The sequence below is a fragment of the Pinus tabuliformis genome, chromosome 2_1 (assembly GCF_031772625.1).
Source record: "Pinus tabuliformis cultivar Carrire ecotype Pingquan chromosome 2_1, CPIR1, whole genome shotgun sequence".
Taxonomy (NCBI): Eukaryota; Viridiplantae; Streptophyta; class Pinopsida; order Pinales; family Pinaceae; genus Pinus; species Pinus tabuliformis.
In genome coordinates this window covers 529542385-529568224 of record NC_142299.1, presented here as the reverse complement: position 1 = coordinate 529568224, position 25840 = coordinate 529542385, and the positions used below count along the sequence as shown (strand labels likewise).

The 25840-nt window shown below is 35.1% G+C and overlaps 1 protein-coding gene and 1 pseudogene across 1 annotated transcript; both read right to left on the bottom strand.

Moving 5' to 3' along the window:
• Positions 1-520: 520 nt before the first annotated feature.
• On the bottom strand, positions 521-1192 carry LOC149201323 (pentatricopeptide repeat-containing protein At2g22070 pseudogene; annotated as a pseudogene).
• Positions 1193-1304: 112 nt separating this feature from the next.
• Positions 1305-2634, bottom strand: LOC149201322 (pentatricopeptide repeat-containing protein At4g18520, chloroplastic-like). Its single transcript, XM_089401251.1, has 3 exons — positions 2146-2634; positions 1589-1930; positions 1305-1496 (listed from the first exon to the last, which is right to left on the bottom strand). The coding sequence occupies exons 1-3, from the start codon at positions 2632-2634 to the stop codon at positions 1305-1307; spliced, it is 1023 nt and encodes a 340-aa protein (XP_089257377.1).
• Between the last annotated feature and the right edge of the window lie 23206 nt (positions 2635-25840).

Below are 25840 nucleotides of genomic sequence, written 5' to 3'. Positions count from 1 at the left end.
CCTCCTTCTTAGCAACTCAATAATGATAAATGACTGAATTAACACTTCAACATATAAAAAGCAGAATTGTGAAAAAACATATGTTTTGTAATGTTGCTTCTCACCCATGCTTTTGTTCTCTTTAGAAAGTGATGTTCCTAACATTTATCCAAAGGGAAATTTTGACAATTTGCCAAACTGGTGCAGCTATAAAGATAGCCAAAAATGTTAGAAATGAGTACTATAAAAGAAAGTGTCTTATGTGTCATGCAACAAGATCAGAACCTTCTTGTCAATAATCAAGCTTAACATACTAAATTTTTAACGCATCCATTCATGCTATCAAAGCAATGCAGAATCTTGTATGAAACTTACCAGAGGTGAGCTTGCTCCACATGAAGAATCTACGAGACAATTGACATATTCTCAGCATGTTTCTCCTTATTTCCACGTGTCACAAGAAGCAACTTCTAGACCAATAGAGGATAGTATAGAGAAGCATTCAACCCACTCCCAAATAGTGCTCAAACTTCATCTTGTATTACCAATAATCCTGACAAGAGCACGTTCCATTCCTAAAATGGTGAAAACGTATAGCGTCCCTTGCTACAATTTCACGTCCAACAATCTTAGAAATAAACTTGACAGCATTATGACAGTCACCACATACACGAAGGTTCTTTATTATTCGAATAGGGGCCCCCGGAGGTGTGCTCATAAGCCCAAATGCAATGGCTAGCTTCTCACTGTGATGGAGGACAAAGTTTTTGTTCGGTACATAACCCGCCTCGTCCATTGGCCCGGCCAATGTATTCAACATTGCATGAACTTCCTCTATTTGTGGGTGTGATCTATCTGCTGACATGAATGCATGTACTCTATTCTTGACCTCAATCCCGCTGAACCCTGGCTTCTTTTTAGCGTCTCTGTCTTTCATCATTTTTCTAACCTTGGCTGCATCATCCCACCTGCCAGCTGCAGAATAGATATTTGAAAGTAGCACATATTCCGAAGTATTTTTCGGCTCCAAATCGAAAAGAAATTGTGCGACACACTTTCCTATTTCCATATTGCCGTGAACTCTGCAAGCACTGAGTAGTACCACCCAGATACTGACATAAGGTTCAAATGGCATCTTATTGATGAAATGTTCTGCCTCGTCTAGACGACCAGCACGACTAAGAAGGTCAATCATGCAAGCATGATGATCCATTCTTGGTGTGATGTTATGTTCATGCCTCATGGAATGAAAGTAATAATGTCCTCAATCTACTAGACCTATATGGCTGCAAGTAGAGAAACCAAGGAAGGTTATGGCATCTGGACTAATGCCTGTCAGTAGCATTTTGCTCAAAAAGTTTCAAGGTTTCCACCCCATCCCCATGCTGAGCATGACCAACAATCATTTCATTCCATGAGACAACATCACACTCAATCATCTTCTCGAAAACTTTCCGTGCATCTTTTATGCCTCCACATTTGGCATACATAGTAACTAGGGCGTTGACCATAGACATCTAGACATGGGTGACTCAAACCCCATACAAAGAATGTGGGCATGGATGTGTCTTCCATGCTCAAGCACTGCTAGGTTGGTACACGCACTAACAATGCTAGCAAAAGTTGCCTCATTTGGCTTCAAACCAGTGTGTTGCATTTGACAAAAGAGTTTTAGAGCCTCTTCACTATACCCATGCTGCACATACCCTGCAATCATTGCATTGCAAGAGATCACATCTTGTTCAGGAATTTTGTCTAACACTTGACGGGCATATTGTAGGCTGCCAGATTTAGCATACATGTCTACAAGAGCACTTCCAACAAACATATTTGAGTCAAAACCAGTCTGGATAATGTGGCCGTGAAGTTGTTTACCTTCTTCAAAAGTAGGTAAGCTGCAACTTACACTGAGAATGCTTGCATAAGTGAATTGATTCAGTTTCACACCTATCTGTTTCATTTGGAAACTAACCTTTAAGGCCTCTTGATAATGGTCATTATGTGCATATCCTGCAATAATTGCATTCCATGAGATTAAGTCTCCCGCATTTTATCAAACACACATAGTGCATCTTCTATGGTTTGAGTTTTGGCATACATTGTAACAATAGCATTGCACACAGAAACTAGGGACTGGAATCCACTTTTGATAATGTATGCATGGACCTGTCTGCCAAACCTCAAATCAATGAGAATAGCACACGCATTGACGACACTGACAAATGTCAACTCATTTGGCTTCATACCGGTCTGGTGAATTTCATTAAAAAACCTTGTGGCCTCGTCCGCTTGCCCATTTTGGGCATATCCTGCAACCATGGTAGTCCAAGAAACATTGTTTCGAACCGGCATTAAATAAAACATTTGGCGTGCACCATCTACTCTCCCACATTTGGCATACATATCAACAAGACCAGTCCCAACAAATACATTTGACTCAAATCCGAGCTTAACAACCTGTCCATGAATTTTCCTCCCATATCCCAAATCCACCATGCTTGCACATGCACTTACAACACTGGCTAAGGTGAACTCATCAGGTTTTGTGCCCATCCATTGCAGCTGGCCATATAAATCCATGGCTTCAACCTGATCACCACATCGGGCATATGCCGCAATCATTGCATTCCAGGAAACTATGCTACGTTCATGCATTTTGTCAAACAGACATCGTGCATTTTCCACATACCCACATTTTGCATAGCCTGTAAGAACCGTAGTCCATGAACAAACATCTCATTCAGGGATTGTGTCAAACACTTGGCATGCATCCTTATTTGGGGACAAGAACACAGGTCCTTGAGCTGCGGCCATGGTTTTAATACCAATCCACTTTTGACTTCTTCCTTGCTTGGTAGCAATTTACAGAAAACTCTGTACCCCAACAACTAGTATGCTCGAAACTTGTTCATATCAAACACTAATATATCCAGGGTTTTCAAATGGGCATCTCTAAAATTTTGGAAAAGAAATTTAAGCATTTGGCAAGTTTTGACCTACTACTCATAAACATCAATCCAAAAAAGGAGTATGTGTTGTAGTATTTGTAAATGAGTAAACATTCAAATTTAGTTTTATATGAAAAAAGATTTAGTATGCATAATGAAACATTAAACTAAAATAATAATAATAAAACAGTTTAATTGACATCTCATATGAACTTAGTAGTGAAAAATGTCATTTTAATAGAGTTCTGGCAAGTTAAGGAATTTGTGCATCCCTATATCTACGAAAATTTCACCGAGAGTTGAATTGGGATATTAAAAACACATTCGAGGTTTTATCCAAAAGAAAGTTCATGACATCTCATATGAAGTTAGTAGTGAAAAATGTCATTTTAATAGAGTTCTGGCAAGTTAAGGAATTTGTGCATCCCTATATTTACGAAAATTTCACATTTGAGGTTTTATCCAAAAGAAAGTTCATAACATCTCATATGAAGTTAGTAGTGAAAAATGTCATTTAATAGAGTTCTGGCAAGTTAAGGAATTTGTGCATCCATATATTTACGAAAATTTCACCAGAGAGTTTGATTTCAGCAAGGAGTTTGATGGCTTTCACTTGTATTTTTCGAAACACCTAGTTGACAAAACCATGTAGTAGGAAAAGGAAATTTAATTTTTACTTTCATGATGGTTTGTGACAGCTAATAACCTTGTGTGCCCTCTTTAAAAGTGACAATTCGTTCTTAAATATGTAACATATGGAAAAACAAAATCTCCAAATACAAAAAGAAACTTAAAATAATGTACAAAAATATGTTCACATAAACAACAACTGTTACATGAATAATGGATAACCTCTATATAACATTAACTATAACTCATTATCATCCACCCTTGCTTTCAAGAATGTCCATTCACATGTTTCTATTCTTCCACACACTACTATTACTTATCCATATTCAAAACACACATAACTAATAGTTTCAAGTGTAACTCAATATCATCCACCTTTGCGTTCAACAATGTCCATTCACATGTCACTATTTTTCTACACACTATTATTTATAAAATATTTATATTCAGCGTACACATAACTAACAATCTCAATTGCAACTCTTTATCATCCACTCTTGCTTTCAACAATGCCCATTCACATGTTCCTATTTTTCCACACTTTATACCTTACGACGTTTCCTTTGCAACATCAGGTGCAAATGCTAGTAATAATCATAATAAAAATATTAATATTAATTAATAATAATAATCATAATATATTTAGGCCGATAGACCTTCTTTTGAATCAGTTAACTTGTCTACCTTTTCAACTTACGCGTAACATCTGTACACCGAACATCACATCTTATGTTTCGACATACCCGTGACATCTGTACACCGAACATTTTACGATGACAATGTCTCCAATACTTATTGCACATTCACGGTATACCCTGCGCTTGCCAAGTGTGCACCTCACATTTGAGCTCTCCAATACTTGTTATTTCACCTACACCCTGAAGCTCTGGAAGGTGGATTAAACATCCGCAAGTTCTGCCTATAACAGAAGAGGAAGCTCGTCATGTCCTTGAGCGTCTTGATGTTGAAATTTTATTAAATAAAAAAGGCCGGAGTAAGAATGCATCTTTTATATATATATTAAATAAAAAAGGTCGGAGTAAGAATGCATCTTATATATATGATATTTGTATTTGTATTTGTATGAGGATTGATTTATTTTGAGTAGAGGTGGGTTTTTAGTTTCTGAAGAGCTGTTTTGGCTTTGGTATAAAGGTTTAAAAATGATAATAAAAAGTTTTAAATGATGAGTGTCAAAATATTTTAGAATAAGTGATAATTTTAAAATTAAATCAAATTTTAATGAGTATATTATTTACTTGAAACCATAAAATAATAATAATTGATTATTGTTTTAAAATATTTTTTCAAATAAGTGGAGTTATATAAATTAAAAATTTAGGTTAAATTATTAAAGTATTTATTGATCGAATATTTTGAAAGACTTTGGCATGCATTTACATAGTTTATACACATTTTGATTGAATATTTGAATATAGAAAATGAGGTTGAAATTTGTCTATGAAAAAGAGGAAGGTATTGTGGGATTGTTGAGATTTTTATCTTGGTTGAGATGTTGTTTTTCTAGGTATCTATATTTTATATTTAAGAGGAAGGGACTATGAGGTTTTCTTTGTTCAATTACAATTGTGAAACTTGGAAAATTAGTCAACTTGAACATATGTTGAAAGGTAATAAGAGGTTGACATGTAAGAGGATGCCAATTACTTTAGCGTGTGGTCATTTTTTTTTTATTTTTACAATTTACAATAAATTTTTGATAAAATTAGTTACTATTTTTTTCTTAATAATAATAATAAATTAGGCATTTGTGCACCATATGACCTCACATTTTACATTGACCTGTGCACCATATGACATCACATTTTGTGGTTGAGCTCACATTTTTAGGCCAAAAATATCATTATGGAACTCCACAATCCCAGATGATTACCCCAACAATTTCATTATGGAACTTGACAATGGCAAAGGACTAGAACTTGCATAGATTTTGTCTATTGGTCAAAGAAAAATTTGTCAATTTTTAAGTATGTGATAGACAATATTGATTTTTGGATTACTAGATTTTACAAAATTAATGTTAGAAGTTTGGGCCTTGAAAATTTGTTGGGTGTTGTACACAAGTTTTCTCCTTATATCAGAGAAAAGAAGAACACCTATGAAAAACAGTTCAACCTGTAATACCTTCTGTTGAGTATTTTTGTTGTCGAAACCCTTAAAATGTATCTAACAAATGTTAATTTTTCATGCTATTATGAAATATGGTATTTTTACTAAAAGTTATCTTTTTATTTCATTAAATGTGGTCTTTTTATCAAACTTGCTATTTTTGCTTTACTCTCTTTTGTAATCTAAAAGATGTTATTATAGACTTTTTCATCAAGCCAACCTTACCTTTTGTTGTAGGCCTGATTTCAACTAATTTATTTACATTTTATGAATAAAGTCAATAATAGAAATTAATAATTTAATAATAATAATAATAATCAATATTTTTAGGTCGATAATAATAAAATTAATATTTTTAGTTAGGTTGATAGCCATTTCTTTTAAATCAGTTAATCTCATATTTTCTTCTACCTTTTTAGTCTACATGTTTCTTTTGAATCAATTCATCTCAAATTTTCTTCTACCTTTTTAGTCTACTGTTTCTTTTGAATCAATTCATCTCACATTTTCTCCTACATTTTTAGTTTAGGAGTGACATTTGTGCACCATATGACCTCACATTTTACACTGACATCTATGCACCATATGAACTCACATTTTAGGATTGACCTCACGTCTTTACATCTTTGTCTAGACATGGCATTTGTGCACCAATTAGTTCCAATTTTTCTGCAGATGACATAGCCTTTGTTACAAAAACATGGCTTATCAATACCATATGTCCCAAAAACCCATAACACTTGTTAATATGACATTTTCTTTAATTAATCAATTTAATTGAAAGGAAACAAAAAAGCATAGCATAATTTAAGTCTTTTCATAAGGAAAAAAACAAGAATAAGAGGTAAATAAAAGGATGTTGTCGGGTCTCAATCCTAAGACCTATGGAGAAAAGTAATAACCTAAATCATGAGCACAAGCATAATCATCATAAAGGAAAAAAAAATAAGAAGCTTGTGTCGATGGATAGTCGGCACAATACTAGACTTGTGAAATCTGTAAGGGATGTCAGAGTGGGGAAGCAAGTGAAGGACAAGCCACAAGAGGATCAAGTTAGACATGGCTTACGATGTGAGAGTGAGGAAGTGAACGTGAAGGACAAGCCATCAACGTACTCTATTGTTCGTTTAATGGGAGACACTAACATTGGTGAAACCTTGTAGTTCACATGGAACAACACAGGTTTACTCACATGTTTTTATAACAAAATATAATTTTTTCCCATAGCTTAATATTTTATTGTATTGGGTAAAAATTGGAAGGAAAAATGTTTATAATGAAATACTTTGTTTTTACAAATTGTAAAAATTATTATTATAATAATAATTATATTTCTAATGAATTAATATTTTTTTCAAATCCCCACTCCAATAAAAAGCACTCTTTGATTTCTAGTAAGGATCTTTCAAAAGTATTTAATTTGGATAAAAAAGATGGGTTGTGGGCTACTGACATTAAAATTAATAACCCAAAATGACACAAAAATAATATTTACCTACCGTTTCCTCTTAGTAAAAATTGCCCATTCTACAAAATCAATATTTTTTCCCAATGGTTTTAAATCTGTCATTGGTAAAATAAGTGATAAATTATATATCAATCAACTTTCATCATCTCAATATTTTAATTGTTATTTTTATTGTGTATTACCAACTTAACACAAATAGAACAATTATTATTTCAAAACAAAGTACAAATTTTCGAATTCAACAATTCTAATTTAACAATCTTATTGGCCTCTCTTTGCACCTGTTGGGGCAATTGCTAGTTATTACGCAATGTCGTGTGAAATATGTTCAAAATTTGTTTAGTTGCACTTAAAGTGGCCCCATTTTCAACATGCAATGGCAATTTCAACCGGGAGTGATCCCTAATATTGGGGGATCGGACAGACATGGAAGCAGTCAATTTTTTGCGCCATGTCCGATTCCCGAATATTCGAAAAACCAGCGATAGAAATAAAGCGCCATGACCCTGATCATATCGAGTGGCATTTCAGTGATAACTGCATAGAATTATTATGCTGAGACACCAAAACCGCCATTGTTGATGGAGAGTCGCTGCAGTTAACAGTCGGGAATCAGGAGGCCGTCACTTGCCAATATGATTTTGATCGTACCACTTTTCCTCATGAGGCCGCTGGCGTCGCTGGAATGAGCTCGTCCACACATGCACTACAACCTTGGCTCTTCGCTGCTGGAGGCCCATTTTCCTTCGCACGCTGGATTTTTTCCTTGTGACTGATTTTTTCAGCCTTGCGTTTTTTCGTGGATTGGATCCCTGTAGAAAGCGAACAAGTATCTCAGTTAGGTCTTTGAAATAATCAGATTGAACGATGTTGTGAACATGGGCAGAAAGAGTTTTGGGGTGACGTGAATGAATCCAAGAAGCTGCCGCACAAAAGACCTTTCGATATGATTTCCCTGTTCCTCGTACGCCTCTTAGTTGACAAACGAGCTTTAAAGCTATCAGTGGATCTTGATTCCATGCAGCTTATTTCGTTGATGCTCCTGAGCTAAAAGATGGAATCGATTTTTTGGATGTGTTGCAGAAGCAAAATTTTCTGGATTTTGGGTATGTCAGCTGTTACTTTTAATTGAACTCAGCGATGGTGAAATGATTTTGGATTGTCATTTTATGGATATGGAAACGAATCTAGGTTGAAATTAGTTTAGAAAATGATTTTTTTTAACGACTTTTATCTCCGCTGTGAGTGGAAAGAGTTCATTATTTTATGATATTTAGAAGATTGAAAATGGAAAATATTTTTTAAATTATTTAATTTATATTATATTATTAATTTTCTTTTAATTTTAACTTTATTTATTATTTATTATAAATTTGAATCTAGTTTAAATATTTCCGTTTAATTTTAAATAATTTTTTATTTTATAATTTATTTTATTAATAATAAATATTTTTTTACTTTAATTTTTTTTAGTTATTTTTTACATTTTAGATTATATCCATAGTTATGCGGTATCGCTCTCTAACGTATTGGAGGGCACGTACTCTACGCTCTCGCACTCCTGTGAGCTTGGGGGCTCAAGGAAATGTTTCAAAACTCTCAGGAGTTTTAGTAGGTACTTTGGAGTTTTTCAGGAGTTTCACTATAATAATTTTTGACATTTTCAGTACCTATTTTAAGCAGATTTTCACGTTTCGAGTACCTATTTTGAGCACGGAACGTACCATTTGTTTATTTTTCAAGTAATATATGCCATGTGAGGGGGCTAGACTGCTTGAGCTCTATAAAATGACAGAAACATGCAGATGGAGCAAAGGTTTTACAATTGTGAGTCATTCCAAGGCAGATTTTGTTGCAAATCTCGAAATTTAACAATTGCAAATGAAATAAGTTTACTCTCTTGTAGCCTATCTTGAAGATTTAATGATAAGATTCAATGAATTACAATGATAGTTAGAAAGAAAAAGAGTAGCTTGTTAATCAGATTCATTTTATAAATTTCCAAACTTGAATTTTGAAGTTGACTATAATATAGTATTGGCACTTGAGAGCCTCCTTATAGAGGGAGCACTGATCCAGGTCCCACTGTGTCGACGATCAATCTTGTTTTGCAGGGAAAAATTACTTGGAGGATCCTTGGAGATAACTCTATGGAGCAGTTATTCAAGCAGAATGCATTGTCTCTATATTTTGTTATCTGGTGGCATCAATTGTGATCCAATTTGATCTGGACAACTCAACAATCGTTTCTCTTCCAATCTACTCACATTACCTCAACAAACAAGTTGTGCCTGTTTAAATATGACTACTTCTATGGCACGAATACTTTCGAGATGATAAGTAATTCGACACAACATATTACAATATTCCAACAAAATATGAACACAATTCAAGTTCATGCAAAAACATCTTACTTCACTCCTTGATATCCTTTTCATTCATGTACTAAGATATATCTCTCATTATATGAATACTTTAGTTTCCATTTATTTCATTTTATGTTGAATTGTCTGTTCGATGATTTGGATATAAGTTTACTTTGTTCTTAATATATGATTCATATCTCTGTTGGTTTGCTGGGAGTTTAATTTTTATTATGTTATGTTATCGATTTAAATGTTATAATAGAGAAAGGGATGAAGTAATTTGTAAAGTAAAAACTCTTCCATTGATATCCAATTCTATTTATCATTAGTGTCCCAATCTATTTAGCTTTGCACAATCTGATTAAAACATCTCGTAATGAAAATATGCCTACATATGAATCATGAAAACCACAAATGAAAGCCACAAACACTTGTATTTGTTTACGATTTATCTCTTTGATTCTTTGCAACTTCACATAATATTTGGTATCTATGAAACACACCTAAATTGAATGGGCATAAAATCACAATCATCCAAAGAGTCACATACACTAGTACGCTATCAATGATCCAGACATTATGTTTGCAAATAGGAATCACTAAGACTTTCTATATATATATAAGTGATTCGTGGTATGGACTGATTAAGTACGTGGGTGGGAAAATTGAACCTTAAAGGGAACTCATTAAAGTGATGTAAAGACTAAAAAGTATTCTAACATTAAAATGGAAGGATACTCAGGGATAATTAACTCGGACAAATGCTCAAAACGGAAGGAAACGGAGGGAAAATTAACTCGGATTAAAGTGGGATCTTGGAAGTTTCCAAGAGATACCAATTTTGTACAAAGTATGACCCATAATTTGATATTTTACCCTCCATTCAAGACCACCAAACTTGGTCTTGATATCCAAAAATGGCCACAATCATATGAAATGATAATGTTTAACAATGTCATTCACTTCTGGAAAAATGCCACAATATATTAGTACTCGTGTCATTATTTTTCTTTACAGAAAGTAAATACATGGGATTTTCGAGTAATGCCATATCAACTAAGTTTACAAAGAATCGAATTCTAACTGACACAAGGTGGTAAACTCGATTCACATCTACCACTCTAAAGATGCAACCCATACCAAACTATCTACCAATCACTTTGTTAGTAGTCACCTCAATCAAGGTATTTATGAAATTTTAAATTTCATTTTATTGAGGTAATATCGAAAATCGTTGATTTTTCAAAGCAATTTTGCACTGTTTTTATGTTTTTAACATTTTACACCCAAATCTTGGGATACAATTGTATTCTCCATTTAAACTAGAATAATTTTCAAAAACCATTGCCAATTCAAACTTATGTAGCTCTCTCGTTGTAACGTTCTTTGAAGCTTCTTTCAATTCATTGGAAATGTATTAATGGCATTATATGTGATCCAATTGATTTGTGAGAGTGATAATGAATGTGCTTATCTAATAATGATTCTAATTAATTAATTATTTTATTCTCGTCAAAGTTCTTTCATGTACTAATTCTTTATATAGATCAAATATCTGCTCAAGAAGAATATCATTTTTTTCATATGTTAATTCAAAATGAGTTCAAGTATCTGCTGGAGAAGATGTTGCTCATGCATAGATAAACTCACTTGTCAATAAAACCAGTAAACTCTTACAAATACTAATAAACACACATCAAATAAAGGCATAGAGATTGTCAAACACACATCAAATAGAAGCATAGAGATTTCTTACTAAGACCCCCAATGTATATATGTCAAAAAATTTAAAATATATGATTTTGTTCTTGATGTTAAATGGATTCAAATGAAATTTAATTTTAATTTAGTTATCAAATAAGTTAATGTTCTGTTTTTTTCTTGAATACTCAAATTCATAATTAACGGTGAATAGACTTTAAAATTGAAAATATATGATTTTGTTCTTGATGTTAAATGGATTCAAATGAAATTTAATTTTACAAATAAGCTAAAGTTTTGTTTTTTCTTGAATACTCAAATTGATAATTAACGGTGAATAGACTTTTCTTTCTTGGAAAACTTGGAGTAACTAATGCTCCAATCATCAAAAGTCAAAACCGTCGATCATCAATTAGTCGTTAGCATTTATTAAACACATTTAAAAAAAATTGAAAACCTCCTAACCATTTCCATATCAATGAAATGGATCTTTCACGATTTGTTATTTTATGGTTTGAGCCTCCTTATACAAAACATGTATATAGATAGATATATGACAATGACTAGCTTTCAATTTGTGTAGCTTGAAATTACATCCTTCATTTTATTTTCAAGCTTTTTGTTTTGATGATCTGCCTTTTCATATTATGTCTTTTCTCTTACGTTGTTATAACATTGTTATCTGTTATTTAAACGTTATGTTTTACCATAGTTACCGAATTCGGATGTTGTCTCAAATGAAAATTTTCAATTTGAAACAAATTAGTCAATTGGCTTAAATACTTCACCAAAGTTCATAAATGTAACTTATGAAAATAAAATACAATACCTATGCCAGATCTATGACGTAATTTATCAAAATAAAATACAACATCTATGCCAGATGTATGAAGCATCCTGTAATTATCTTCCACGATGATATTCTACTTTGCATAGGCTTTCATTTACATTTATTAGTTATTTCGTAATCATAACTCTGTATTTCACCCCTCTTCCTATATAAAATGCCACGCAGAGTGATTTACGAATGAGTTGGTGACAGTGAACCTCATTAAAGCCTAAAAAGTTTCTTTACCCTCGCTTAAGGATTATATATGAATTTTCAGGAATGTATTATATTGAACTTTGTGAGAAACCAATGATAAATTGATGAATACCGAATCCAGGGGTTCCTCACTTCAATCCCTTGATGGCTCCAATCCGGAAGCCTATGGGTTATGGCTCACAAAAGTTTGGCTCTCCTCAATAAAATTTGTACCATGAACTCATAACCTTCTTCTAAACCCTAACTTTGGATTTCGCCTCCATCCAAATAATCGACATCGCATTGTTACCTCAGCAAGAACTACATGCTCACATTTCTACATCACTCTCTCTGATGGGACACATCAACACCAGACTCTGTTACCATCTACATATACTAGACAAGTTGCATCTGAAGACATCCAAATCGACTTGATCATTTTGCTTTAAAAAGTAGCTTTCATAGTCTTCCAAAACTCTTTGAAAGGACCAAAATGTGCCTAAATGCTCTTTTGTTTTTTTGTCTCTTTTCACTCTTGCATTACACAAAAAAAAACTAATGGATTCTACATTAATTTATTCTTCTATCTTTTACACAAGGACCATAAGAGTTCTTGAACTTAAAGTTGTGAAACGCAAATCAGTGCTGACTAAAGACTCAACAACACTACTAAATGCAAAGGTAGGCACATCCCAAACTATCTCTTCATCAACACAAAAGGGCTTGCCCTCTATACTAACTCCAAATGCTATTGTTGTTGCATTCTATTTTCCATGCTCTATTTTTCTTGTATAACTGGGTAATTGATAGAACAATCGAATAAATTTTACACAAAATTCTCTAGGTGTTTACCCTCGATGATACATATTTTACTCTTAATGTTGTTATTCATTATTATTTATTATTTACCTCTTGCATTATTGGCTTTGAATAAATTTGAATAAAGATGGATAAAAAATATCACTTTGTTAAATTATCAACCATCACAAGTTTAATATATTGGAGTTGACCACTTGATTATTCTGGCTCGCTTATCATAAGGGAATATTAACTAGCTACCAAATGAAGTGCAATAGTTGAATCATAAGGCAGATCAACACTAGTGATCAAGAAACTAATAGGAGTCATCATCAAGGTCTTGTTCTTCTCAGTCACAATTGAGGAAGTGATTGTAGATGGAGATGATCTAGATGATTTCTCGGGATTCAAAGGAGTGGTTGACTCTTTCCATCCAAATAGAAAAACTCGAATAATGTTAATTTCTCTCAATCCGGTCAAGTAACGCAGAAGCAATTGTTACGTAAGTAACTGAAAAGTCATATTCAACTTCTCTCAATAATCCTTCCCATCTCTTAATGTTGATTATATTGAGAGAAATTGCATCCATAATTTTACTCCTTTGTTTACTTGCATCTATAGAGACTAAAGTAGGAAACATGCATTACCACTACTAATTAGGCTTCCTGCTTCAAATTCCTGACCACTCTAGTCCTAATATTTCCCTTTGTTGTTATTTCTTTGTTCGTTATATATTCATGTTTGGTGAATGGAGATTAATTCATGGCTACCTTTTGATGTCCTTTTCGTTCTGGAGGATTGCATACTTTTGTAGGTTTTTGATCCTCAAATCCTAAATATGAATTTCATGTTTAAGTATCATCATAAGGAAAATATGAGATCTTATCATGTGCTTTATTTCTCACATATCTTCCATTATTGACAGATTTTGAGGCTTCAGAAATTCAATGCAAACATATTTGAATATTTTGCATTTCAATGAAGTGTTTTCTTCTCTTTCACTCTTGATCTATTGCAAAAGTTTAGAATCTTGGTTTCCCTGCCTATTCATATTATGCATTAAAACAGGGCACACTATTTTCCTCTATTGTATATAGTGTTTCTTAAAATCCTTTCTTCAAATGTTAAGCTAGAATACTAATTCAAGAGGTTTTAAATAGTGACAACACAGGTCTTAATGTCAAACAAGGGCCTTTATGACAACATAGAGGAAACTTACAAAATATAAACACTAATTTTTTATATGTAAACATTTCGATATCAAACAAAGGCTTTCATGAAATTAGGAAAAAAACTCACAAAGTAAAACTCATACATTTAGATATTGAAAAGAGTCTAAATAATATTATAGAGACAAATTCATGTGAAAGAACAAAAAATTATAGAGAAAACTTCAAAGCATCCTTTAAAAACCTTGAGGCACCAAATTTAAGGGAAAAATATTTAAGGAAGGGAAGGTTTAAAAGGATTTGGAGATAAAACACCCTTAAGGTGCTTGATTTCCAATGAGACACATAAAGCCTAGAATTGTCCTCTAAACCTTAGAGCTGCTAACAAGTGAACAAATACACAAGAAGAATCACATGGAGAGGAACGTGAGTGTGAAACAAGAAAAACATTAATGTTGCAAAGAAATTTAGTAATGAAGTTCCAAAAAGGGAAAAAAGCGTGAGGCCCAAGAAGCATGGACATAGAAGATTTGGAAATCATATGGTATGAACTCAAATTGTCTAGAAACTCTATTTCACTTGTATTCCTCTAATTGATCCTTATAAAACCTCTTGGTTAAAAAAAGATCAAAGTATGTTAGTACACAACTCATGTTGGGTTGCTTTAATAATGAGCCATACAATAATTGGGTGTTCTATGATGTAATACATAGTGGATGTTGGTCACCTTTTGTTGGGGAGACATGTAAACATTATAGGAATGCCATTCAACATGTTTTGGAAAATTCACATAAAGTTTAACATGAGTCGAGACAAGAATTTTGTTATTTGTTATAATCTATGTCCTACAAATGGGAAGAGGTTAAATGAAGAAATTTGACTAGAGGTTCAAGGTTTGCTCAATGAGTTTTCATAAATAACCCAGTTGAACTACCACATGCACTACCTCAATCTAGAGGTGTTACTCATCAAATTGATTAGATCCATAATGCAAGGATATTTCATTTGATAAATGATTTAGAAATCTTTTTAATATTTCTACTTGTTAAATGTTTGTTCACAATGACCAATTTTTTTTTTTTCCAGTTTTTTGAGACTACAATATTTCATTTTGTAATTAATGTTTCATAGCACAATCCCCAAATTCAAAAGGGAAAACATATAGGCATACAACGTTTCCATTTTAACAAACCTATAGGCCTTTCTTTGCACCTTTTGGGGAAATTGATAGTTATAATAATCATAATCATATGCCTTTGATGTATATCAACCATATTTACTAATGTGATTGTTCATGTGATTAATATATGTCTTAGGCCTATATCAACCACATTTACTAATGATGAGTGCTAGTATTGCAACAAGGATGTTGTAAGTCCTGGGCTACCATCTTTACTTATCAACCAGGGGTTTGTACAAACTTGGAGGTGACAGTGCTACATGCACAACTAAAAGTGAAGGTCCTGCCTATTGTCACTGTTCATCTGCTGAGAGACCCTAGGGGTTCCAAGCGAGACTTCTATAGAGTCAGAAGAAGCTTAATTCTTTGATGGAAGAAGAGAAAATCTATTCTAAGGAAGCTACTCTACTGTAGCAATAAAGAAAACAACATGTAATGCTAAATCATACCATATACTAATAACCATTTAAACAGATATGCTAAGCATAATTGCTAAATCAACGCTAACCTAATGCTACTATCTAAGTTACAGAAGTAAAGAGCATCAAACCATACTAATGTGTAAGAAAGGAAACTAAACTAAAGTTGTTTTCACTTCTTTTTTTGTTTTTTTGGTGTTTGTGATGATCAGATAGTGTTGGAGTCTGATTGAATAATCAAATCAAAGCTCAGGAGTGGCAGCATTTAACTAATACACAGAACAAAGTTTAGGAAGGAGTCAAACAAAATAGAAATTGAGGATCAAAATCAGTGAAAGGGAGATGTAATGAAGCAACAGTGCATATGAACCATTGGATCAGGTGAATCAATGAACAGGACTAACAAAAGATGAGTGGCGGAGATCTTATCGCAAGAGATTAAGTGAATAGATGGATGAATTGATCAACAAATAGGATTAACGGAAGATGAGAAGCTGAGATCTTATCACGGAGATTAAGTGAATATATGGATGGATTGATCAACAAACAAGATTAACGGAATATGAGTTGGAGAGATCTTATCATGGAGATTAAGTGAATAGATGGATGGATGGATCAATGAACAGGATTAACGGAAGATGAGCGGCGGCAATCTTATCATGGAGATTAAGTGAATAGATGGATGGATCACATCAAGTCACGTGTCGACAGAAGGGTGGAAAACGTGCAGAATGATGGAGCGGTCTTCACAGGTGGTAAACATTTTCTCGTGTGCCCTCAAATCTGTAAGCATAATTCCTAAATTTTACGCGATTAACCTAAGTAAGTGACATGTAGCATGGGAAAACCAATTTTCTCGTGTGCTCTCAGGTGAATATCGGTCATGCAAGAATTCACGTGATATTGCACGATAGCCGTTGGATCATGCGGGGTTGATCAACGGTGGAGATCGGCCAAGCTAGTTGGCGAGCGGGTGATGCAATGGTCGTTGGAACAAGCGAGGCAGATTGACGGTGGAGATTTGGAGCACGTAAATTCAAACATTGAAATGAATACATCGGCTACGCGACACGCAGTTTAACAGTGATTGGTCAGGTTTTTTGTGGATCGGAAGGTAAGGAAATCTACGGGTATAATCCGATTAAGACATGATTTATTAGCTTCTACTTAAGCATTTCATGCTGAAGGAAATGAGAATATGAATGAGATATTATTACAAAAAGAGACTGATGGAGAAATATGACGATGAAATGAACCAAGTATTGAATCAAGACAACAAACTCCAAAGCTCATGCGATAACTAGAAATCTACATTTTTTGGGTTGCTGAAGGGTCTCTTCCTCAAGTCATGGTCCCATAGGGAGGAGGTGAGGCCAAGACACCTGCGGACAACCTTATAGTGATATTTTCTCCTTGCTAACCTGCTAACTGAAAGAAGGCACAAATGGAAGCAAACTAAAACACAACCAATCTACTCTACATTGTTGTAATGGAAATGTGGCTACTTAAGCAAATGAATGATTAAACCATGAATGTTAGGTCCCTATAATACTAGTGATTACCCCATTACTATTGTATTTGTATCCCTTATTAATATTGTTGTGCCCCTATTGTCCCCATATTGTTATTACTATGCCCCATAGAATCCCTCTATTGTTATTTTTGTGGCTTTATATTATTATTGTTAAGTCGGCTGGGTTATATTGTGACTCCTTAGACTCCTATATATAGAAAGGAGGTTTTTTCAATTGAATCATTGAAGAATTGTTCATTTATGTAATGTAAAGGAGGTTTCCCCCTCGAAGAGGCTGAATTCTAAGGCGTTGATCTATCCATTCTATCTTTTTTTGAGCTGGTTTCATAACAATGAATCTATGTTAGCATACATGTACAATAAAGAGGAGCCTTGGTTGCTAGGGTTGGGCCCTAACCCAAGAGATTCAGCCCTCTGAGTTAACTCAGTGCTGGTTCAAAACAAAATGCATTCTTATTATCAAAACCATTGATTACATCAAAAACTGTCACACGTCTTGCAGCTCGAAAATAGAGTAGAGTTTTACAATCAAAAATCTGAATCCTACTGAGGTCCTAAGCCTCTCTACTTATACGTCTAAAGTCTCCAACAACTTTATTACAATTAGGGAGGCTCGGCTCCCAAACTCAAGATAAACTGGTGCTTTGACTTTCACTTGCTCGACTGCCTTCTAGTCCTCATGATTTGGCTGTTTGCACTCCAGGCTGATGGAGGAATATTCGAATGGGGGCATAGTAAATGAGGAGGATTTACCTCCTATAATTCCTCTCCCTTGTCCCATTCGAGTTTTGACGAAGGTCTTTGCCAAAATTCCTTGCTTTTATCCTTTAATCCTGCATTAAATGCATATTAGACCACAAATCAAAATATCCAACTCTAACTCATCTCATAAACAAATTATAATCAAAAGTATGCAATAAGTTGTGAAAATAGTTGGTTTGACTAATCTAGGAGGTGAATTAAGTCCCATATAATTACCCAATGATGAGTCTCATCATCACCCCCCTACTGAAAGTGTTGCTCATCCTCTAAGCAACTTAGTCAATGTCCATGTCCTTCATGGCTCTGGTAGCCTCTCTCACATCCCATGCCTCCGTTGTGGTCTCTTCTTCTTGTTCATAGGAGCCTGCTTTCCTTTCTACTTCTTCCCACTGCCTCTTTTCCTCTTCTTCTTTTCTGCCTTCTAGCATCCCTAGGAGTAGTGGTGGACTGAGTTTTAGGCTAATCCAATTGACCTTCAACCTTTGCATTGATTTCTTATACATAGGTATCCTGTTGAGCGCCTATCTCAACCTTTGAGAGGAGTGACATTCTATGATATTCAAGTTGTGTGGCAGTGTGTTCCATCTCCTTAAGTAGGAATGTATACTATCATCTTCTAGCAGCCTAAACATATCCTCAAAATGTGAAATTGCTTGATCTTGGGCAGCAGGATATCTATCTCCCAACCGAGGATCATTTGCAATTAGATTATGGGTGTTGATTAGGGCCATGGGATTTGATTGTTCATCTTTGATGAAAAGAGGTTCATTTTTCTCTCTGGCCAATATTCTTTTGATCTCTACAGCCCTTGACTCCTCATGGTTCATCCATGATGCCAAAGCCATTAATTGCAGATCTCCTAGCTCGGAATTAGGATCCCAAACATTCATGTCTATGAGGGCCATGTTGTGCAAGTAAAACTCAACCATTTTGGCCCTATCCTCTAGTGTACTTTGATCACAAAGATCAATAAACTGCTTGTAGTCCTGAAATGGCACAGTGCCCCTTTGTGCTAGTGTTTTAATCTGAAATTGCAGCCATTTTTCTCTGAGGTAAAGATCATAGGATTTAGGTAGCATCCTACACTAGATGGCCTCCAAGGAGAGGCTGGCCATACATGCTAGTTGGTTTTCCCTTTCCTGCAGCTGTCCTCTCAGCCATGCATTTTCCTTCTCAAGTTGATCTCTCATTATTGCTTCTCTATCCCTTAAGCCACTTAGCTCTTTTCCCATTTCCTTGAGCTTCTCTTTTGTGTGCCCAATGTCTTCCTCTTTTGTTTCTTGCTACTCCCCTACCTTGCTTTCCAATTTCCGTGCTTCTTGTAGTTTTTGCTGTGGATCCTGTAGGATGGCCTTACCCTTTAAGGAAGTTGATCTGGTACTAGGCCCCCTTACATAGGTGATTGATGACTTAGGGGAAGGCATTTTGTGTCTTGGTTTAGGGGAATATTCAATCTCAATAGGTATTTTTGTTGATATTTTTGGCTTCCCTTGTTTGATTCTTAAGCTCTTTCTTGTTTTGAAATATAGAGGGGTTTTCCTCCTTCTTTTCCCTTTTTGCTTGACTGGGGTGCTGAGAGCAATGAGGGCAGATGTTGCCTCCCTCTCAGGGGCCTCTGGAGACACCCTAGGTGACTCCTCCTTGTGTTCTTCCCCTTTTGTTTCAATGCCTTCTTCCTCTTTGTTTTTCTTATCTTCTTCCTCTTATTGTTCTTCCTCATCTCCATCGGTTTCTTCCTTATTTTCCTCCTTCGTTTTAGCATCATCATCCTTCTCTTCTCCCCCTTCTTCTTCTGCTTCATAATGTTCCTTTGTGTTAGTTTCTTCTTCATCCATCTCATCCCCATCTAGCTCTATATCTTCTTCTTCTTGTTTTGCCTCCTCCTCATTGACAAAAGGACTAACATCATAGGTGAGGGTGTTGATGTCATCCTCTGCTGGTAAGTCTCTAAAGACTGACCATCTTATAGCTATGTTTTGGAGGGAATTCTTAATGAGGATCCTGATCAACCCATGGTGAGCCAATTGTTGGGAATTCCCTTCCTTTACTTTGTTGCTGGAGTCTATGATTGATTGCATCAAGAAATAGGGTATGCTAATTCTTTGGTGAATTGGTGTTTCTACCCCAAATATTAATTCTTCAAGCATCCTAAAATGGTAGCCAAAAACAACGTTGTATCTACCCTCACATGAGATATACTTGACGAGTTGGTAACCCACCTCACTCCATGGGTTTGGTGGATTGTCCCTCCTTACTCCATTTTTATCCTCTATGGGTTCTTCGCCTTCTAAAAAGAATTTCCTTTTTGTCACCTGATTGTCTGCTTTGTCTTCTTTTCTCCATGCAATTCCTAGGGGAAGTGTGATGACCCTACTGATGAGCTCTGGGGTGAGATCTATAGTGAGCCCTCTAACTATAACAGTGGCATGGATTCTGTTGTGTGGAGTGAGGGAATGAGCAAATTCTTGAGCCACCTCATCATCATACCTTGTGAATTTTCGAAAAACCCAATCCATTGGTGTCTTATAAGGATTTCAAGCACTTGGGGGTGTTGTTGTATCCTCACAGTGTTTGTGGGTTCTCTCCTATTGAACCCTCCTGTCATCTTGCTTGTGAGGCTTGAGGAGGAAATGAGAGGTTTGACACAAGAATTTAAATTCAAGAGAAAATAGAGTTTCTTGTGTATGTACTTCACCTCCCATAGTTGTTATATCCACTAGCTTTTAGAGCACTTCTAGTTCATTTGCTTGTAAATGTGGATGTATTTTTAGATCCTACCTCTTGAGAATGGTAGGTAGTGGACAATTTTCATGATATTCCCTCTTGAACCCCTCTCTACCTATCATGTAGACTGCCTCTATGTATCCTGTAGACTACTCCTGTAGACTGTTCCTATAGGAATTCATGTGCATGTTGTTGTAGAAATTCTCTTGAAAAACGATGGATCCTTGCTTCCGATGGGTGGCTAGAGTTATGGGAGCGACTTGAGTGAGGGAGTTTTGAGAAGGTGGAATGCATGCAAATAATGTTATGTTTCCCTTTATGGCTTTTCGGGGTGAGGTGGTGTGCTAGCAGCAGAGGTACGTTTCCATTTTTGGACCATTGGTCCCCACTACCACCTCATCATTCCCACTCCTCGTAATCAGCTCCCACCTCGTAGATCCGTAGTTAACCAGTTCTTGTCCTACTCCTCCTCTGCCTTTGAGTTGACTGCAACCACGTGTGAGAGGACACCCGGTTTCATATGTGATGACTAAACGAAGGTGGCCAAGTCAACTGGCCACCTTTTCACTTATAAACCAACTACCTCGTAACCCTTACAACTTTTGATTAAATGATGCATATGAGTGAGTGAGCAGGATACTTACCTGTGGTCTCGATGCCATGTTGTAGTTGTCGAAGATCTGAGGTGGTGCATTGTTTATTTGTTGCATGGTCATTCTTCTTCCTCCTCTGCTATCTGTTGTCTGGAGCTCTTGGATCATCAACCATATTTACTATAGACTTTTGATGGCTTTTGAAGATGAGGATTTCTTGGATGCTTTAGATGAAGATGGTCTCTATGAAGAAATTTCTAAACTTAAAATCTATTTAGAAGAAAAGAGTATGATTACAGATACTTTGACATTCCAACTTGATGAAAGGGAAAAACATAATGAAAAATTAGAATGTGAAATTGTGGGTCTAAGAAAAGATATTGAGAAAACAAAAGCTCTCAATTTCAGGTTTGCTAAAGGATCAGAAACTTTAGATGAAATTATCAAAGTGCAGTGTTCTCCTCTGATAAAAACAGGTCTTGGATATAATGAAGAAGCATCTCAAGCACAGAAGCCATCAACCTCTAAAGGCTATCTTGATGCAACAAGGAGAAGTGAACAGGTTGAAAATCGTCAGCAAAGGCATAAAGCAGATCACCAGGTAAATCAGGTTCAATCTACTTCAAGGATGAACAGAAGCTATAACCAACCACAGGTAAATCATTCTCAATTTTCTTCAAGAATGAATGTCAATGGAAACTACAATCATCAGGTCAGTAGATTTGATAATCACAGCAATTTATTTAATGGCCAATTCTTTTCATGTCATAAATTTGGACACAAAGCTGCTCAATGTGTTGCTTACAAGACCATCATGACTAGAGAAGCACGAAATCAAAGGAATGTGACTGGGATCATGAAAAGGACCTATAATAACTTATCTTCTCTTGAAAATGAAATAGAATGCTCTATCTGTAACAACTTTTGTCATGAAGATTTTGAATGCAGGAGTAAATTTCAGTGAACATCTCAGAAGGAGCAAGTTTCATTGGGTCCCAAAACATGGAGAAAGAAAGAATCATAAACAGAAAGATGTGGTATAGCGTTGTATGCAGAAGGACAAGAAAATCAGTGGAACATCGACAGTGGATGCTCGAAAAACATGATAGGTGATAAAGAAAACTTCAGTCATATAATGCCTTAGAAAAAAAAAAGAAGGTCTCATTTGATAATGACACTCCTGCAGTCATAAAAGGTAAAGGCTCTGTTCTCTTAAAAGAAAAGGTTAAAGCTGGGAATGTTATGTATGTTGATGGTCTAAAGAATAATCTATTAGGTGTCAGTCAAATGTGTGATCAAGAAAATGAGGTAGTATTTGGATCAAATGGATGTGTTGTTCGTGAGCTTGATACAAGAGAAACAGTGATCAAAGGTATAAAAACTCCAAACAACCTGTACATACTCAAGGGGGGACAACAACAATGTTATCTAAGCAAAAATGATGAACACTGGCTATGGCATAGAAGATTGGGGCATCTAAGTTTCTCTGAAATAAGAAAAGCATGCAGATACCGGGCTATTCATGATCTTCCTGATATTAGCATTTCAGAGCATATGATATGCACATCATGTCAATTTTGTAAGCAAACCGAAGCACATTTCCCTGAGAAGTAAGGATCAGCTAGTAAGCCTCTTGAACTTGTTCACACTGATTTATGTGGTCCATCTAGGAAAAAGTCACCTCGTGGAGAAGAATACTTTATATTGTTCATTGACGACTTTTCCAGAATGTGTTGGATAGGACTTCTAAAGCATAAATACGAAGCATTTGAAAAGTTAAAAGCCTTCAAAGCTTTGGTTGAAAATGAATCAGATCGCAAAATCAAATGCCTCAGATCTGATTGAGGAGGGGAATTTACCTCGGATAAATTCTTCGACTTTTGTGAAGAACATGGAATAAGAAGGGAATTCTCTATCACAAGAACTCCTTAGCAAAATGGAGTGGTAGAAAGGATGAATAGAACTATTCAACAAATGGCTCATGCTATGCTAGATGAGTCTGGAACTCCTGCAACCTTCTGGGGTGAAGCTGCATTTTTTGTCGTCACTATTACCAACAAAACAAACGTCTGGGTAAATAGCATTCTAACTCTACATGAACTTTGGTATGGTAAGACTCCTACTATAAAATACTTCAAAATTTTTGGAAGCAAATGTTACATCAAAAGGACTGATGAAAAAGTTGGCAAGTTTGAACCTAGAGCAGATGAAGGCATTCTCCTTGGTTACTCTTCCTGAAGTAAAGGATATAAGTGTTATAATAAAAGACTTGGGAAAATTGTTGAAATTATTGATGTTGTGGTTGATGAAGCAGGAAAATATCCAAAGCAGGTAAAAACTGAAGATTATGAAGAAGATGAGGACTATCCTTCCACATCAAATCAGACTAATTTTGAAGAGGAAACCAATGAGGCACCAGAAGAACAGATAAGGGTAGAAGAAAAGACTCCATCCAGGTATGTTTAGAAGAATCATCCAAAGACTCAAATTCTGGGGTGGAAAGAGGCAGGTGTGCAGACAAGAAGAACTATTACAAAAGGTTCAATCTATTTAGCATTGCTTTCCTCCGTCGAACTGCAAAATGTAAATGAAGCATGCAAAGATGAATGTTGGGTCAAGGCCATGAGTGAAGAACTTGAGTAGATTGAAAAGAATGATACTTGGGAATTGGTTCCTAGACCTAATGATAAGAATGTCATAGGAACCAAATGGATATTCAAAAATAAGCTAAATGAAAATGGAGAAGTTATTAGAAACAATGCCAGACTTGTTTGTAGAGGGTATGCTCAACAAGAAGGTATAGACTTTGAAGAAACTCTTGCACCTGTTGCTAGACTTGAAGCCATAAGAATGTTCCTTGCTCTTTCTAGCTTTCAGAAGTTCAAACTATATCAAATGGATGTGAAATCTGCCTTTCTTAATGGAGACCTAGAAGAAGAAGAATATATTGAGCAACCAAACGAATTCATCATTGGAAATGATCCAAAACTTGTATGTAGACTCAAAAAGGCTCTTTATGGTCTAAAACAAGCTCCAAGGGCCTGGTATTATCGTCTTGAAAAATACCTTCATCAACAAGGTTTTTCAAAAGGATCAGCTGATAGCAATCTTGTTGTGTATGGTGATGATATCATTTTTGGTAGCAATGAAGCAGCCATGAGTCAAAACTTTGCTTTGGTAATGCAGAAAGAATTTGAAATGTCCCTGCTATCTAGTCAATTTAATGTCTTAAATTGCTCTACATAAATTATCAATCCGGGTATCGTAAATTGATGAAGTGTGGTGCACCAAATGTGCTTAGTTAACCTTTTTCTTACTTCGTTGTTTTATAGTTTTTGTTTTGTTTTGGGGTTTTGTTCTTGTTGATCTCCTAAAGTGTCTAATGCAAATGGAAATCCTATTCCTAAGTCTCTAGAAGGCAAGTATGGATATAGATTCTAAGGCAATTGTGTCCTCTATAATGATTTCCAGAACTTAACACTTTAGAAAGTCTTAGAATACACTAGTGATGATAGTAATGCTTGAACAAGAATGGAAAATGTGCTACTGTTTAAACAAGCAAATAATGAACTACTGATCATGAAACTATTATCTCTGCTGCTGTATAAATATAGAAAAGCGATTTAAGCTACTGCACTCAAAGAAAATAAAAAATTGCAAGGAAATTAAAACTAAAATCAAATTACACATTCATAATTTCATCACTCGCCAGTAGTCCCGCTATGGCTTTCGGAGGTAACCGTCAATGATATGAGCAATTTAATATCTAATTGCAGAAAAGTAAAACTAAAATCAGATCACATCAATTCATAGTCTGACCCCTCGCGAGTTAGTTTCGCTATGGCTTTCGGAGGTAATCATCAACAACTTGAGCAATATGATATCTAATTGTAGAAAAGTAAACTTAAAATCAAATCACATCAATTCATAGTCTGACCCCTCGCCAGTTAGTCTCGCTATGGCTTTCGGAGGTAATAATCAACAACTTGAGGATCTGATATCTAATTGCAGAAAAGTAAACTTAAAATCAAATCACATCAATTCATAGTCTGACCTCTTGCCAGTTAGTCTCGTTATGGCTTTCGGAGGTAATCATCAATAACTTGAGCAATCTGATATCTAAACTGACTAATAAAGCAAGTAAAGAAGATTGAAATCAAAACAGAACTGGAATTAAAAAAAACTAAGAAAAGCAAAGTCAGCAGAGAGGGTAATCTCATGTCACTAGTTGATGCAAAACTAATCTACAATCAACCGGTTGAACACACTTACATGAATTAAAATTGCATGAATGGAAAATCTAATCTATCAAACTTAAAAGCAATCAAATGACATAATGAAATAAAAGCAAAATTAAAAAATGAAATCTACTCTACCTTACATCCTAATGTGCTCCATGACATCTACTTCACATC